The 17,175-nt window shown below is 41.7% G+C and overlaps 1 protein-coding gene across 3 annotated transcripts in view; it reads right to left on the bottom strand.

Moving 5' to 3' along the window:
* Positions 1-15,386, bottom strand: part of PPM1K (protein phosphatase, Mg2+/Mn2+ dependent 1K) — a 28,114-nt gene extending 12,728 nt beyond the window's left edge. Inside the window, exons 1-5 of one of the 3 annotated variants that reach the window (XM_074228135.1) lie at positions 15,288-15,386; positions 7,867-8,341; positions 6,424-6,524; positions 1,294-1,459; positions 976-1,120 (exon numbers count right to left, since the gene is read on the bottom strand). In XM_074228135.1, the coding sequence (XP_074084236.1) occupies positions 976-1,120; positions 1,294-1,459; positions 6,424-6,524; positions 7,867-8,273 (819 nt within the window). In that variant the 5' untranslated portion in view covers positions 8,274-8,341; positions 15,288-15,386. Of the gene's footprint in view, positions 1-975; positions 1,121-1,293; positions 1,460-6,423; positions 6,525-7,866; positions 9,009-15,287 lie in introns of those variants that run through there. The other 2 variants (XM_074228136.1, XM_074228134.1) reach the window with 2 other exon arrangements.
* Positions 15,387-17,175: the final 1,789 nt, after the last annotated feature.

Genomic DNA, 17,175 nt, shown 5'->3' with positions numbered 1-17,175 from the left:
CTGTGAATTAAAATCTAAGCCTTTCTTACCCTCAGAGTCAGAATAGTGAGTTTTTCACCCCAAATGTACCTGATCTTTAAGCCACCCTTTCCCACCTTCACCATTGGACCTTTTCTTCCACTTATGAGTTTGACTTATCTCAGGACTTGATAGGGAGAAGATTCAATGGCAGAATGCAGATTTATACAACAGAAAATAAGCTTCCTCGGGACAAGGACTATTTTGTTTATAACTAGTGATGCCTGGCATAAAGTAGGTACTTAATAAATGTATAGTGGTTGAACCACTATAGTGGGCACCTATGGGTGCCCAATTTTTTTGCTCATCTTGAATGTTCTAGCTCTTATCCTTGGATGTAGGGAGTATGGACCCAAGCTTTTTGTCTTGGGCCTGGGGTCTGGTCCCTGCTTTGTTGCTGGCCAAGATGTTGCCTTTGCAGTCCAGCCCTTGTAGAGATTTGTTTCCTCCTTTAAGTCCAGGCCCTGCCTAGGCAGTGGATTGGATTCAGACTTCCTCTGGGGTTGGGACCCTCCCTGCTGACTTGCTATCCAGCTGCCAGGGCCTGTTGTTAGGCTATCGGGACCTGTGTGGCTTAAAGTCTCCCCCTGGCTTTCCGGCTCTCCCACCTCACTGGGTTTTACTTCCCCCCCCCCCCCCAAAGGGACAGACCTTCTCTAAAGATCCTCCATGATGTCTACAGATGAAAACTTCTTTGACTCTTGTCTTTTTTTTTGGTGGAATCTATAGTTTTAATGTCTGTGCAGAGGATTCATTTAGCATTGTGTAGGGAAAAGCTCCAGGAACATGCCAGCTTCACACTGCCATCTTGGCTCTACTCCAGAAGTCCTACCTTTTCTTTAAATAACCTTTCAGTCCTTTCTGTTCTCTTAACATTAGGCATTTTATTTAATTTAGTGAACTTTTCTTTGTGGGAGGCCAATGAAAAAAGACCTCATGCTATCAAGGGTCTCTTACCTTAACTCTTTTTGTCTCAGGGTCTGCTATCACCCCACTGTTCTTGAGATCCAAATCTCCAATGCTCCTTGTCATTGCAAGCCTGCCATTCACATGAGGCTGTCCCAAACTGTTCCAAGCTACAAAACCACCACATTTCTTGATCCTATGAAGGAAAAATTTGAAAGCTAATGAAAAGGGAAAGTTAATATTAGCTTAATTGACTCTACAAAGACTATCATTTGTCAAAGGCCATCCATCATTCAACTTAGGAGAGAAACTATTAAATACAAACAATATTTCTACCAAAAAAACCCCACAAAACAATAAAGGCAATACCTTTCTTTTTCATCTTTTCTCTCTGGAGTGTGGTCTGTGGTCAGCTTTATGGGCTTTCCTTTTCTACATAACAGAGCACGGCTATCCCCAACACTAGCTATGACCAATTCAATACCATCCCGCAACAGGGCTACTGTTGCAGTAGTTCCAGAGATCAGCAAAGTGCCTGAAAATATCACATACGGGGTATAAATTAGTGATAGTGACAATTTGAACATACATACATACATATATATGTGTGTATATATATGTATACCTATATATGGTAATTTTTTTGCTGAAAAAAATTTAGATAAGTCAAACAGTGATGTATTATAATTTATTATCCCTTCTCCCACAAAGTTTATATCTATTTAAATAAAACGCAGTTAATTTGAGTTTCAGAAAATTCTGATAGCATGCATGTGGGTATGAGAATAAACTTTAAACATTAGATTAGGTAAAACCATCATGGGCCCAATGAATTAAGAGGCCTTTTCTCTAATAAGTGGGACCTTGAAGACTCATACTGTCCACACTACATGTTAAAATAAAAATAGTAATGAAAAGTTAAGATGAAATATCCTAAGGAGAGTTACTTACAATCTGCATAGGTCTACTTTTATACAGTACCTTGACACAACTTTTATTTTTTTGTCATAATAAAAACTGTCCTATGGACAACAAAAGGCCCAAACATATTTTCTCCAGTACTCCTAACAATGTAGCAATTGACATTACAGCCATCATTCTATTTAAAAAGATTAATCCTTCAAATTTCCAGAGGATCAGTGTCAATCCAAAGGGGACCCAGCAACATATATCTAAAATACTTGTTACTCCCACCAGGCATTTAGAAAATCATTAATAATCTCAGATTAAATACAATGATAATTAAATTCCATTACTCTTCTCTCTTGTAATCCAAGCTTGGTTTTCCTTTTAGTTTACTTCACTTTTAACAGTGTCTTTCTTGGGTTGTCTTCTCTCTTTGATAGGCAGAGAAGACAATGCTGGGTTTGATAAAAAAAACTTTTTTTTTTTGGGGGGGGGGTTTAGGTTTTTGCAAGGCAAATGGGGTTAAGTGGCTTGCCCAAGACCACAGAGCTAGGTAATTATTAAGTGTCTGAGACCAGATTTGAACCCAGGTACTCCTGACTCCAGGGCCGGTGCTTTATCCACTACGCCACCTAGCCACTCCAATAAAAACTTTTAAACTTTCATTAAGTCAAGCCATAAAGATTATTATTCAAGTAACGAACTAAAGGAAAAAAGCAGTTTTAAAAAAATTCTTTATTCAAGAGATGGCTTGATTTGATAGAGAGGAAGTAGTGATTGATTCAGAATTGTTGGTTGGTTGGTTCTTGAACTACGTTATCAAAGATGAGCAAAGTGGCCTCACTAAGTTAGAGACACATAACAGTGTATCTGATTGTGGCTGATCAGCTCAACATGAGCTCAAAAATGCTCTGTCAGAAGTTGGGCACAAATAGTCCAAATTATCTACATTTCTCTAAACTTGTGCATCTCATGTTTCCTTTGAACTGCTTCAATTCTGCCTTGCTTATAAGAGTAAAACTGTTGGTACTATAGGAATAGTCATTGTTGGTGGGGTGGTGGACAGGAAACCGATTCATTGTTGTTGGAAAGCAACAGTGAATTATGCAAATAAAGTGACTAAAAAAAACTCTATACCTTTTGACCTACAGATGGGAAATATTGGAAAACTACATAAACTGATATAGAGTAAAAGTAAACAGAGACAAGAAAACATTATACATAGTGACTATAACAATGCTAATAGAATGAAAAACCAAAAAACCAAACCAAAGTGAATATTGAGAAATTATGAAGAAAAGGGACTTAAAAGAAGAAATAAGACATCCTGATCCTGACCATTTGAAGAGGTAGGAAGTCCGCAAGTGTTGCATATTGCACATATTTTCAGATTTTTTTCAACATATTGATCAGTTATGAATGGGAAGGAGAAAGATAAAGGGAGAAATTATTCTGATGCAACAAAAGCTATCAATAAGAAATATAATGTTAAAAAAGAAATATTACAGTAAAAGATATTAACATAAATAAAAATAAAAAGTAAAGTGGACCCTAGTAATTTAAATGGTTTATTTAAAGCAGGTACTACATCTTTGGTGAACTGACTGTGAATTTAACAAGTAAATGATTCAATTTCATTGAGGTAATTTATATATTTTATATACATATGCACTGAAATTTATATAATTGTACACTGTAGAAGCCAACAGATAAATGTGATTTTAGTATTAAAGGAACATTAGTGAAGAAGAAATTGCAATTTGAAGTGACTGATCAAGGATCAATTTCATAATGATTGTTTCTTAATTTTTTTTTTAAAAAACCACCTTGATTAATTTTTGGATCAAAATTAATTTTTTAAACAAGATCATTTTACTTGTAGATTTAAAGCAGAAAACCCTCTATTTACAATGATATTTGTAATCCACGTTTAAGAAATAAATTTTTTGAATTTTACAATTTTTCCCCTAATCTCGCTTCTCTCCCCCCCACCTTCTACAGAAGGCAGTCTGATAAGGAATTACAATTAAAAAACATCAAAATTTTTAATCATCTTCACATTTGAACATGTTGATTCAGTACTCATGTTGGTAAACAATTAATATAAAAGGAAAAAAATCTCATTTTTTCTAACAGTATTACCATATGACTAAAATCTTGTAATATGTTCTTAACAATGGCTAAGCAATTTCTATAAGTCATCTCAACTAATAGGTCAAATAAGATGTAGGAAACTAGAAACCACCAGATTCCTTCACCTGAGACAAAATTTAGCAGATCTCTTTCCACTAAAGTCCAGCTTATAAGTGTTCATGGAGTACAGGTCCAAGTTCCCTGCCACAAATAACAAGAACAGAGGCAAATAGGAAATTCACTCAAGAATTTTGGTTAAAGAATTACAAAATAAAAGGGAGAGAGATTTTTTCGGCAAAATATGACTAGTCAAGTTATATAATATTTCAGGACATTCCAAACACATGATTAAATGCTTCATTTGGTTAGATTTACAATATTTTGTAGTCCAGTGAATTTTTCTAGTCAACCTGAAGTACATAGAGGACTGCTCTTAGTTTATGGTTTCTCCAGAGAAAGAAACACAAAACTAATATGTACAAATTGTTTTAGTGGACCACTTAATGTGATCAATCACTCAGTTCATATTGATGAAGACTGCTCTTAATTTGTAGTTTTTTCAAAGGGGAAAGAAACACAAAACTAATATGTACAAATTGTTTTCGTGGACTACTTAGTGTGTTTAATCAGCCAATTCATTTGACATTGATGAAATAGATTCTACATATCCTATTTACCATTCTAAAAGGTCTTAAAAAGTAGTATTTGTTAAGATTTATTCTAGTTATCCTTACTTCTAGTTATTCCTATATTCACATGCTTCTTGGGAAGCCAACCACCCCACCCCCCCTTTCTGGGAATGAGCCATGTGAAACTTATCCAGGCAGTTCCTGGAAAAAGACACACAGCTGAATGCCAGGATTGTCCTATAAACCTTTCCAGTGAAGTGTAACCTTCCAGGGATCCCACACCAAAAGGAGCCATCACAGAGAGCCTTAAACTGAGGGTATATAGTTATAAAATTACACATTTGCAAAAATATTTTTAAGATGGTGACCCTGGAGTTTTCTCCCAAAGCTCAAAAATTCCTTGAAGTTACTTTTTTTATAAAGTAAAAAAAAAAAAACACCCTTACTAGGTTTTCCACAAACAAACATCTTTAGTTGTTCTAATCCTCTAGAACATTTCAGATTCTGATTTAAACAACTTGGCAAAACAGACAAAATATGGACTTTGGAGTCAGACATACGAGATTCCAAATTCTGTCCATGTAACTTAGGCTCTTGTGCCTCATCTCCTTTGTCCCAGTGCCCTCATCTCTAAAACTAAGAGTTGGAGCAGATGACTCCAAAGGTCTATCCTTAGATCTATCACCTAGAATTATGTTCAACACTGTTATTTAAATGGTCATGATATGGGATTGAACTTGTTAAACTGGAACATTGTCTTCCAAATATTTAACTCCAAAATGTTTTGCTATTTCCAGAATGGCCTCCTATATGTGAACTATACTGGGGTCAAACATAATTATTTGAAATTGAGCCAATTACCTATCCTTTTTTATACTTAGAAGAGACAGAGAATTTGATTTCTGTCTCCTCTCTTGGGTCTTTTGGTTCAGAAAGAAGTCAGCAGTTGGATAATCAGGCCTTGAAAAATGCAGACTTCAGTATCTTTCTGAGGATTTTGATAGGAAAACCTTCATCAGAGAGCATAGAAAAATCTGACCACTTCAAACTACAGAATTCTGATACTTAGTGGTGAAAAGGCCCTATGAGTCAGAAGAATCTGCATCCCCACCTGGCATTGTTAATTCTTTTGAGTGCCAGCCTACTCATTTGTGAAATAGGGATAATTCAATCCCATTCACTTCCCTGGGACACTGAGAAAATGAAAATGTGGATAACAGACTTTAAGCTCCTCAAAAGCAAGGTGTTAATCAGATTCAGAGTATCAGTTCTCAAATCAGCTAATCAGTCTAAAGGCACAATTGTTTAAAGTACTGAAGATTAACTTTTTGTCCTCTTAATTTCAAAAACATTAATTTTCTTGTCAGAACAAAATACTTTGGTCATCATAAGGCTTCCTTATCCTACAAGGTTCAATCTTATCGATATCTTGAGTACTTTGTTCTTCAGTGTGAATCTCCATATGTGAATGTGTGAAGAGAGCAAGCAAGTAAATGAAAGGGAAGTGTCTGGCAATAGTTTTTCAGGAAAAAAAATCATTTCTCTAATGGGGATCAAACTTTACTGTCTAGCAAGTTATTTTAACTAAGTAAATTCTGAGGAATAATTTGAAGTAACTTTTTAAACAGGAATGTTGAGTATACAGTATTTTGGGGACAATTTTTAAGTGCAGTACAAATAATCCGTCCATTTGGATTTCAACACATGCTCAAAATGATTCCATTACATCAAATAATTTCCTTTTTGAAACTCCATTTCAACATTAAAATATCAAACTTTCCTGGTCCTTACATACCTCTAGAACCTCCAGAAATATAGATGTTTTACTTACCATCAGCAGATAACTGTGCCTGCTGTGCAAAGGCTTTATCTATTTCTAGGAAAGCACTGGTCAACACATTTTCCAAGTTCTTATCCTTAGTAAGAAAATCCCTTTGTTTAAAAAAAAAGAGCCAAAAGTAAATATGATCATTTTATAATTTTTGATACTTCTATTTATTCTATTTAGCTAAATAACTATACACTTAACTACAACTTTTTTCAAGTCACCACCAATCACATTTATCTAGTGCTTTATACTTTTCGTAACATTTTTCACCTTTACAACTTATTTATGACAATCCTGTGAGATTGATAAAAATATTTTACATAAAGCCAAAGGAACAAGGCAATGGAGCATGGGATTTTATATTATAGTGGCCATAGGATATGATAACCATCAACAGTGTGACAGGCAGAACTCTAAAGGATCTAGGTTCAAATACTGCTTCTCTTATTTTAACTGTATAATCTGGGACTAGTCGCTTGCCCTCTTTTCTATAAAATGAAAGGGATACTACATGATACTGAAGCAACGTTTTGGTTTACGGATCCTAGGACATAATAGGAATCTATTAAGACTCTAGGGGTCTTGGGCGGCTAGGTGGTGCAGTGCCTGGAGTCAGGAGTACCTGAGTTCAAATCCGGCCTCAGACACTTAATAATTACCTAGCTGTGTGGTCTTGGGCAAGCCACTTATCCCCACTGCCTTGCAAAAAAAAAAAAAAAAGTTTGCCAAGACTCTAGGGGTCTTCACCTGAATATATTACAGAAGAGTTTTTTTCCCCTTTTTATGCAGCACTAATAACAGTGCTCTCTCAATTATAAATAGGGCAGTGGAGTGACTTATTAGGATTCCAGTGGCCACACTTAAATCTCTCCTACTAATACCATTATACAATAGTAATGTTTAAATCTGCTTCCTACAATTCAAAGCTTTAGACTATATGAAATGGATTTAAAGCAAGAATCATGAATCTTGACCAATATTTACACTAAAAGAAAGGCTCAAATGACTATTTCTAACATTCTCATTAAAAGCAGATCAGAAAGATTTTAGCATTAAAAGAGGGAAACATTTTTCACTCAACTGAAAAATAATATTCTGCACCCACACAATTACATGTAGTCACTATGGATTATGTCCTTTGCTACAAAGGGGAATTCTATGGAGAGGAGAGGGAGGGCTGCAATTATTAGAAGGTGACAGTATCATAAAAAATAAATTAATAAACTTTTTAAAAAAAAGACAATGGCAGCAGCTTTTTCTATCTTCGGTTATAGACTAACAAGATACAACAACTTTCATTCACTGTTCTTTTTTTATACCATAAATACCTTTAAACAATAGTACTTGATAAAAGGGATTTACAAATGTTTCCAATATGAAATCAAAAGTCTATAATGGCTTTACTACGTTACCACCAGAAGCCAGAAAAAAAGCTGATGTACATACATAATATATTTTTCCATATGTGTATGACAGAAGTCAGCAGCTGCAGATCCACCATGCCCATCAAATACAGCAAAGTACAGAACTTCATTGGTCAACTGGGCAAAACCAAACCGGTCCTCATTCTCTTTCCGTTTTCCAATCTGAGAAGAGCAGCCCACATTTTCCAAACTAATTTTGGGAATTGGTTTTCCATACTTAATGCTTGGTGGAAGAAGAATTGGCTCATCAATGCGATTATCCCAGATCCCAAAAGTGTCCCATGTAGCCGGACGCCCACTGCCGTCCGGATCAAATCGAGAAGATCTGCGCTCAGAGGTGGAGTGCAGCAGGCGTGATGTCAGTAGAGCTCTCCTTCTCACCTGGTACCCTCCACTTCTAACTAAAGTAATTAGAGCAGCTGTTGACATAACTTGATTCCAAAGTACTTGGTGGTAAAGAAAAGACCAATGGAATGGCTTCTAGAAAAGTGATGCAACTAGGTGGAAAAAAGAGAAACAGACATTATAAGCAATTATAAGCTGTCATTTAACAAGCACTTATTAATGGGCAAGCTGCTACGTTAGGTATGCACAAAACTAAGACTAGAACAAAAAAGGCCTCCCCTAGAGTGGCTTACCTTTTACTAAAGCAGGGAGGGGAGCAAGGGGCCAACATGTTCACCAGTAAATAACTTTGGGGTGGAAGACAGCACTAATAATTGGCAAATGGGGGCGGGGGTAATGGTGTAAGAGAAGACACTGAGCTCAGACTTAAAGGGAGCCAGAGATCCCAAGAGATATGGAGAAGAGCATCCCAGCCTGGGGCAGTCTGTGCAAAGGTTACCTGAAGACTGAGGGTAACATCTCTGACATCCCAGTCCACCCCATGCACTCTTTCTTTCCTATGCCTGGTCATGAGGAATGGAACACTGGGCAAGGAGGAAGGGGAAAGGACACATTAAAAACAGACATGTATGAAAAGATGATAAGACAAGGAAATGATCTTGTGATTTTACTTAAATAGGTGATTTGTCTCAACCTGAGCTCCCAATGTCAATAAAATGACTCCACTAGGCAGGCACCTTCTCCACAATTTCAAGTTTTAGAGAGCTGCCTAGTCCACTGAAAGATTAAGTGACTCACCCACGTTTATCTATCTATATAACATTTATTTATTTATATATATATATATATATATATATATATATATGTGCATGTGTATATTTATGTATATGTATACACACACAAATATAAAAACCTTGACAAGCGGCTGGGTGGTCCAGTAGATACTGAACCTCCCTTAGAGTGAGTTCAAATTCAGCCTCAGATACCTGACACTTGCTGTGTGACCCAAGGCAAATCATTTACCCTGTCTCTCAACAAAATAACAATTAAAAAATTAAAAACTTTGACAAAAAAAAAGAATGTCTCCTGAAGTCTCCAATTTTTAGCTAAGACTGCATCTAAGTTATTAGAATCTTTGACTAATCATTCCAAAATACATAAATATAAGTGGTCTTTAATAAAGTTTATGAAAATTAATGTCTTGACTTTCCCTTTATGTGAGATTTGCATTTCAGTACAAAATAGCTTGGATACCTTAAAACTTCCTTATCCTAAAGGGTTCAATCTTATCCTGAGGTTCATTCTCTTGAGAACATTGCCCATATATGAGCAATTTCAAGCAAGTAAATGATTTTTGGGGGTGATCTTGAGGAATGGTTGCACCTAATTAACTATCTTGACAGAATCCAAATTCCAAACAATTCATCTACATAAATGTTCTTTATCTCTGCCTCTCCCCACCTCTGGAGGAGGGAAGGCCCTGTTCCTTCTTGAAGAAAGATAAGTTTCTGATGAAAATAAGGTTTTAAAAGATGGCTAGTTTCTACAAAAATCTAAGTACCATTTTTATTTATATTTAATCCATATATCAGTATACATATAAAAGGTATATATGTATATTCACAAACAGATGTATAATTATGTGGGCAGTTAGATTACAGAGAGTACTGGCTCTGAGTCAGAAAAATGAACCTTCTCAAGTTCCAATCTGGTCTCAAACACAAACACAAACTAGTGTGACCACGGGCAAATCACCTAATAGTGTGCCTCAGTTTTCTCATCTTAAAATGACCTAGAGAAGGAAATGACAAGCAATTCCAATATTTTTGCTAAGAAAACTCCAAATGAGGTCACAAAGTGTTGGACAGGACTAAGAAATGACTGAATAACAATACCTGTTTTCCTCTTTAAAATGTAAGCTTCTAGAGGATAGGAAATTTTTTTTATTTTCTGTACTTGTATTCACTGAAAAGAAAATGAGGTCATCCATTTCCTTATCATTTAGAAATTTCCCATGATTTGCTTCTTCATCCTGGTTTTAGATGAGGAGGTAGTCTTTCTCATTCCCAAAGCTAATCACTCTACATTCATCTTGACCTTATCTTCAGTTAACTTCCCCAGTCCCTCCTCTCTCTTATCTTCAATCTCCTGGTTCTTTCCCAGCTGCCTACAAACTTGCTCAAGACCTCTCCATCCTTAAAAAAAAAACAAACAAACAAACAAAAAAAAAAACCAAAGACTGACTTGACCTGACCATCCTTACTAGCTATTCTCTTTTACCTCCTCTCTTCTTGGCTAAACTCCTTAAAGAGTCATCTACATCTGGTGCCTTTTTTTACTCTCTTCCAAACTTTTTGTGGTCTGGTTTCTGACCATTTCAACTGAAACTGTCCTCTCCAAAGATAGTAGGGATCTCTTCTCAATCCTCATCCTTCTGGACTTCCTTGGAAAGACTCAACTGTTCTCCTGTATGCTCTTTTAGCTTTTTCCTGGCACTGTCCTCTCCTGGTTCTCTTATAACCTGCCTCACTACTCCTCAGTCTCCATTGGGGTCTTTCAGTTAGGTCTTACCCACTAAGTCCTTAGGGGTGTGCCAGAGCCAGCTCAAAATGACTAGTAAAGTTGGCTAGTTACATTTTCAGGATAAGCATTTATATCTTAACTACAAATCAGGGATTGATTTATTATTCCAATGATTGTCTAGATTTTAAAGTGATAGAGAAAATGCTAACAATTAAATTTAAAAATATATCCTGCATACGTTTTTTTAAATAGAAGGCCAGTTGCTAAGATTCTATCTTGGGCCTTCTTTTTCTTCTCTGCAATTCATGTGTGAAGAAGACTCAAAATCTGATGGATGGATAGAATTGATGGATGGATAGAATTTTTGCAAACTGATACCTTGAAACTTTCCACAAAGCTAGTTAATCTGTTATTACTAATCAATTAGAACCAGATACCATGTCTGGAGAATTTTACATACTTTCCTCAAAGAAATACAGATATCAACCAATCAACAAGTATTTTACTGTTCTTCCCTTTCCCAACTTCCCTCCTATCCTGATTTATAATATATATCTTTTAGAACATAAAAGGGGTATCCTTTGCTTTTCAGGAATTTTATAACTTCAAATAGCATGAATTCCTATTATCAGTATCACTTGAACTAGAATGCATATATGAATACACATCTATACCTGGGTCAATTAGTAGATTGAGGCTAGTTTTCTTCTTTTACTTTAGAATCCTTTTGAAGTCCCTTGAGGTTAGCACTGATACATTATATGTATATTATGTTGGTATGCATGTATGAATGGATGTGCATAGATGTATATTTATATAGACATATATTTACAGATAAATTTGTCTATATATATAAACCATATCTATATTTATATGAGAGGATAGAGCAATAGATAGAGAAATTTATATGTATGTATGTGTGTGCATATATATTTCCTAGAGAGTTTTGCTCCTTCAAGGAGAAGTTCCATTATTTTCCCTCAAGAATCACCTTCAAGGGGGCGGCTAGGTGGCATAGTGGATAGAGCACTGGCCCTGGAGTCAGGAGTATCTGGGTTCAAATCCAGCCTCAGACACTTAATAATGACCTAGCTTTGTGGCCTTGGGCAAGCCACTTAACCCCATTTGCCTTGCAAAGAAAAAAAAAAAGAATCACCTTCAAGGCCACTGAATTCCCTTGACAACCCACACAACTAACAGAGATAAAGGGAACTTTGGCATGGTAACTGAGATCATAGGCCTTTGTAAAACCAAGAACCAATCACATCTGGCACTCAGACCCTGAGACCCACTCCCCCTGGTGGTACTAGCATAATATCATGAGGATTGCTCTATCCTCAAGGATTCATTTGGAAATTTCACTTCATATTAAGATGATCTGAGACTAGCCCAAATAGCTGGTCAGACATCTAACAAGGAATATCTCTAGCTCTTCCTAAATAGGTTCTGATGGCAAAGAACATCCTTCAGTAAAATTCATTAGGCTACTATAAGGCATGGGGCCAGTTTTCTTGTCCTCTGGGTAGTACAGTTAATTAATTTAAAAATAATCAATCATTCAAAGCAGTAGTGTCACATACAAAAAGAAATTTCTCTTCAGGCAATAAACTGACTTAGAAAACCACAACCTGAGAACATTTGGATATATTTGGGATCAAACCATATAGAGAAAAACAATAAAAGGTTTGATTTTGAATATACCCAAATGTTCTCAGCAGTACCTTTTGTGGTAGCAAAAAAAAAAAAAATTTAAACAAAGCAGGTGCCCATAAGAGAGGCTGAACAATTTATGGTACCTTTAATATAATGGGGCATGATCACAACATAAGCAATGATGAGTATGAGAAACTCAGAGAAATTTAGGCTGTGTAACCCTAGGCAAATTACTTAACCCCTCACCATCCCATGCAATTCTCCAAGACTAAATTTCAAACTCCACTGGGAAGAGGAAATTCTTTACCAGGGAACTCACTACATTGAAGAAATCGTAAGTCTAGAAAAGAAAAAAAATTGAAAAACTTGTATGAACTGAGATAAAGAGTGAAATAAGGAGAAGCAGGGAAATGACAGGCACAATAATATAAACAAAAAAAGCCAAACAAATAAATACTAAAATCTGAAAGCCATATATAGCTGAATAATCAGGGTCCTAAACTTTCTGTAGAGAAGTACCAGCCTACCATTGTCACCAGCAGTTACTGTGTCAATTGGTTTTGCTTGTTTTTCTTTGTTACCAAGGAAGGCTCACTGACTATTCAGTGGGGTACTGTGATATTGAAATAAAAAGTATTGACTTCGTATATTAAAAAAAGGAAAAAAAAGGAAAAATCTCTAAGAATCATAACAAAGCAAAGAAAGAAGAAAAATATACACAATGATGGGAGTAATAGAAATGAGAATTTATGGAAATTTCAAAAAAAAATAAGATTCATTGCAAGATTCTAGGTTCTTGGTTCCAGAAAACCGATACTATTAACACATTTCTCTCCTCTAGGGCAGAGATGTGGGACCCAGTTCTGAATGTTACTCATGCTATCAGACACAATTGGTCAGTTGGTTTTTTTTTTCCAATTAATTTTCCTTTTTTTGCAAGGTAGGGTTGTGTTTAGTAAATGTCTATAAATACAAAAAGCAAAAGGTATTAATAAAACTTTTTTTGGCAAATAACACAGATGGAAAACAAACACATTTTTTTTCTTTTATCTTGGTAGACTAATACCAGCTACCACTGAAGGAGTGGGATTAAATAATTAACATTTTCCTGGCTAAGCTTTTCAAAACTCTTTGCCAACATTGTCATTAAATTCCCAAAACAACTTAACAGTATTGCTATAACTATTTTATGTCATGGAACTAAGAATCTGAGAAGTTAAGTGACTTTCCTGAGGTCACAAAGCTACTAAATAGCGAAAGATGGATTTGAACTCGGATCCCATTGGACTCCAAGACAGCTTCCTTTTTTTCCTCTAAAATCATTTACTTTTCAGAATGATGACATTCCTCAAAGTGTACTTCCCCTCTTGAAAGGTACGCCAAGCACTAGACAACCCCTCCTCCTTTCTCCAGATCTTTGAAAAACTTTGTGCTGTAATTCATGATGTAACCCTTCAATGCTTTCCAATCTGGTGCCTTAGCTCTTAGAAGTTAAAAGAAAAAAAAAATTAAAACACTGACATACTTTTCCTTTAGTTTTGATGACACTTGCCTTTTAAACCTTCACTGTCCTAATAGGATGAAATGGATAGATAGTTACTATGACATCTATAACCTTTACCACCATGGAAAAACATAGGAGAGAGCATCAGTCTAGAATCACCAAATCAAGGAAATGAATTTCAAAAGAAAAAATATCCTTTATAAAATGGGGGGATCACTTAATAAATTTTCAAAAGCATTAAAATTTCTTTCATCTTTCATTTTTTAAGGTAAAATATTACCCAAGATTTAAAGTCAAATACCTTCTTCCCCAGTTTGCACTTGAAAAGGGGAAAATGTCAAATCTCATGCTTCAGATTTTGCTGTCAACAATAGGCCGCTCTATCTTTCATGGACTGATGCCAGTGAAGTTGAGCAGAAGCAGAACAACACTGCACACATTAACAGATGGACTTGCTCCGTTCAGGAGTACAATAATCAAAGACAATTCTGAGAGACCTGTGATGGAAAATACCATCCATATCCAGAGAAGGGACTGTGGAGTTTGAGTGCAGAACAGAGCTATCTTGAATTTTTTAAAAAAAAGTTGTTATGTGTGATGGCTTTTTCCTCGAATTTTTCCCCCTCTTTCACAACCTGATTTACACGGATATCTTTAACATAGTTTACAGGTATCTTTCACAGCAAGATTTATATATATTTAACAGTTATGTAGGTGTAACTCATATTAGCTTGCTTTCTGTCAGAGGGAAAGGGGAGGCAAGGGACAGAAGGGAAGAAAAAAAACATGAAACTCAAAACCTTACAAAAATGATTATTGAAAACTATCTTTGCCTGTAGTTGGGGAAAAAAGCAAAACAATATTTTGAAAATATATAATCCATAAAAACAATCTATATAAAATGTATAATCCATAACTTTTATAACCCTTAAAACACCCCCAATAAAGAGCTCCGCTGTCACCCCCCGCGAGCCCTGCTCCCGGCTCTGCTCAGGAGTCTGCCTCGGTGGACACAAGGCAGCGCAGCCTTTCGGGAATCTTTCCTCGGATGCAGCCGCTCCAGGCCGGAGCCCCGTGGCTGCGTGGGTGCCCCCGCGCCCCTTCCTCCCCCCAGACTGCGACGCCCCGAGCCCCTCGGGTGGGTCCGCTCCCGGGCCGGGCTCGGGGCGCCCCTGCTCCCCAGCTTGTCCGGCGGGGCCCCGGGGCTCTGCGGGAGGGGGCGCCTCTGGGAAGCCGCCGTTATAGGGAGGCGGAGGCGCAAAGCGGCTTTAGCGGGGTCGCCCCGCCCGAGCCCGGCCACCTGCCCGCCCGCCCCCCGCCGCGCTCCGGGGCCCCAGGCCCGGCCGGCCCCGCCCCGCCCCCGCTTCCTGCCGGGCCTCGGGGCTGCCCTCGCCGCCCCCCGCCCGCGGGCCCCTCACCCAGCAAGGCTGAGCCGCCTGTCCAGCCGCGGCCGGCGCGCTGCGGCCCCCGGGGTCAAGTGCGGAGCTCTGGCCACCCGGACCCCAGCAGCTTCGGCCTCCCGGCTCCGCCCCGCCGCGGCGCCTCCCGCGCAGCCAATGGGAAGCGGCCGAGAGGCCCCGCCCCCGCCCCGCCCCCGGGGGAGCTGCTCCGAGGCGCAGGCCCTCCTGCCGGCCCGGCCCTGCCCCGCCCCCCGGGGGAGCTGCTCCGAGGCCCGGGCCCTCCTGCCGGCCCGGCCCGGCCCCGGCGCGATCCGGGCCGGGCCTGGGGAAGGAGAGGCGCGATCTGGGCCGGGCCTGGGGAAGGAGAGGCGCGATCCGGGCCGGGCCTGGGGAAGGAGAGGCGCGATCCGGGCCGGGCCTGGGGAAGGAGAGGCGCGATCCGGGCCGGGCCTGGGGAAGGAGAGGCGCGATCCGGGCCGGGCCTGGGGAAGGAGAGGCGTGATCTGGGCCGGGCCGGGCCTGGGGAAGGAGAGGCGCGATCCGGGCCGGGCCTGGGGAAGGAGAGGCGCGATCTGGGCCGGGCCGGGCCTGGGGAAGGAGAGGCGCGATCCGGGCCGGGCCGGGCCTGGGGAAGGAGGAGAGGCGCGATCCGGGCCGGGCCTGGGGAAGGAGAGGCGCGGGCCGGGCCGGGCCTGGGGAAGGAGAGGCGCGGGCCGGGCCGGGCCTGGGGAAGGAGAGGCGCGATCCGGGCCGGGCCTGGGGAAGGAGAGGCGCGGGCCGGGCCGGGCCTGGGGAAGGAGAGGCGCGATCTGGGCCGGGCCGGGCCTGGGGAAGGAGAGGCGCGATCCGGGCCGGGCCGGGCCTGGGGAAGGAGAGGCGCGATCCGGGCCGGGCCTGGGGAAGGAGAGGCGCGATCTGGGCCGGGCCGGGCCTGGGGAAGGAGAGGCGCGATCCGGGCCGGGCCGGGCCTGGGGAAGGAGAGGCGCGATCCGGGCCGGGCCTGGGGAAGGAGAGGCGCGATCTGGGCCGGGCCGGGCCTGGGGAAGGAGAGGCGCGATCCGGGCCGGGCCTGGGGAAGGAGAGGCGTGATCTGGGCCGGGCCGGGCCTGGGGAAGGAGAGGCGCGATCCGGGCCGGGCCTGGGGAAGGAGAGGCGCGATCTGGGCCGGGCCGGGCCTGGGGAAGGAGAGGCGCGATCCGGGCCGGGCCTGGGGAAGGAGAGGCGCGGGCCGGGCCGGGCCTGGGGAAGGAGAGGCGCGATCTGGGCCGGGCCGGGCCTGGGGAAGGAGAGGCGCGATCCGGGCCGGGCCGGGCCTGGGGAAGGAGAGGCGCGATCCGGGCCGGGCCTGGGGAAGGAGAGGCGCGATCTGGGCCGGGCCGGGCCTGGGGAAGGAGAGGCGCGATCCGGGCCGGGCCGGGCCTGGGGAAGGAGAGGCGCGATCCGGGCCGGGCCGGGCCTGGGGAAGGAGAGGCGCGATCCGGGCCGGGCCGGGCCTGGGGAAGGAGAGGCGCGATCCGGGCCGGGCCTGGGGAAGGAGAGGCGTGATCTGGGCCGGGCCGGGCCTGGGGAAGGAGAGGCGCGATCCGGGCCGGGCCTGGGGAAGGAGAGGCGCGATCTGGGCCGGGCCGGGCCTGGGGAAGGAGAGGCGCGATCCGGGCCGGGCCTGGGGAAGGAGAGGCGCGGGCCGGGCCGGGCCGGGCCTGGGGAAGGAGAGGCGCGATCCGGGCCGGGCCGGGCCTGGGGAAGGAGAGGCGCGATCCGGGCCGGGCCTGGGGAAGGAGAGGCGCGATCTGGGCCGGGCCGGGCCTGGGGAAGGAGAGGCGCGATCCGGGCCGGGCCGGGCCTGGGGAAGGAGGAGAGGCGCGATCCGGGCCGGGCCTGGGGAAGGAGAGGCGCGGGCCGGGCC

Source organism: Macrotis lagotis, chromosome 3 (genome assembly GCF_037893015.1).
Source record: "Macrotis lagotis isolate mMagLag1 chromosome 3, bilby.v1.9.chrom.fasta, whole genome shotgun sequence".
In the NCBI taxonomy this organism is placed as follows: Eukaryota; Metazoa; Chordata; class Mammalia; order Peramelemorphia; family Peramelidae; genus Macrotis; species Macrotis lagotis.
Note: the sequence above shows the minus strand (reverse complement) of the source record. Positions and strands in the feature narration are given on the sequence as shown.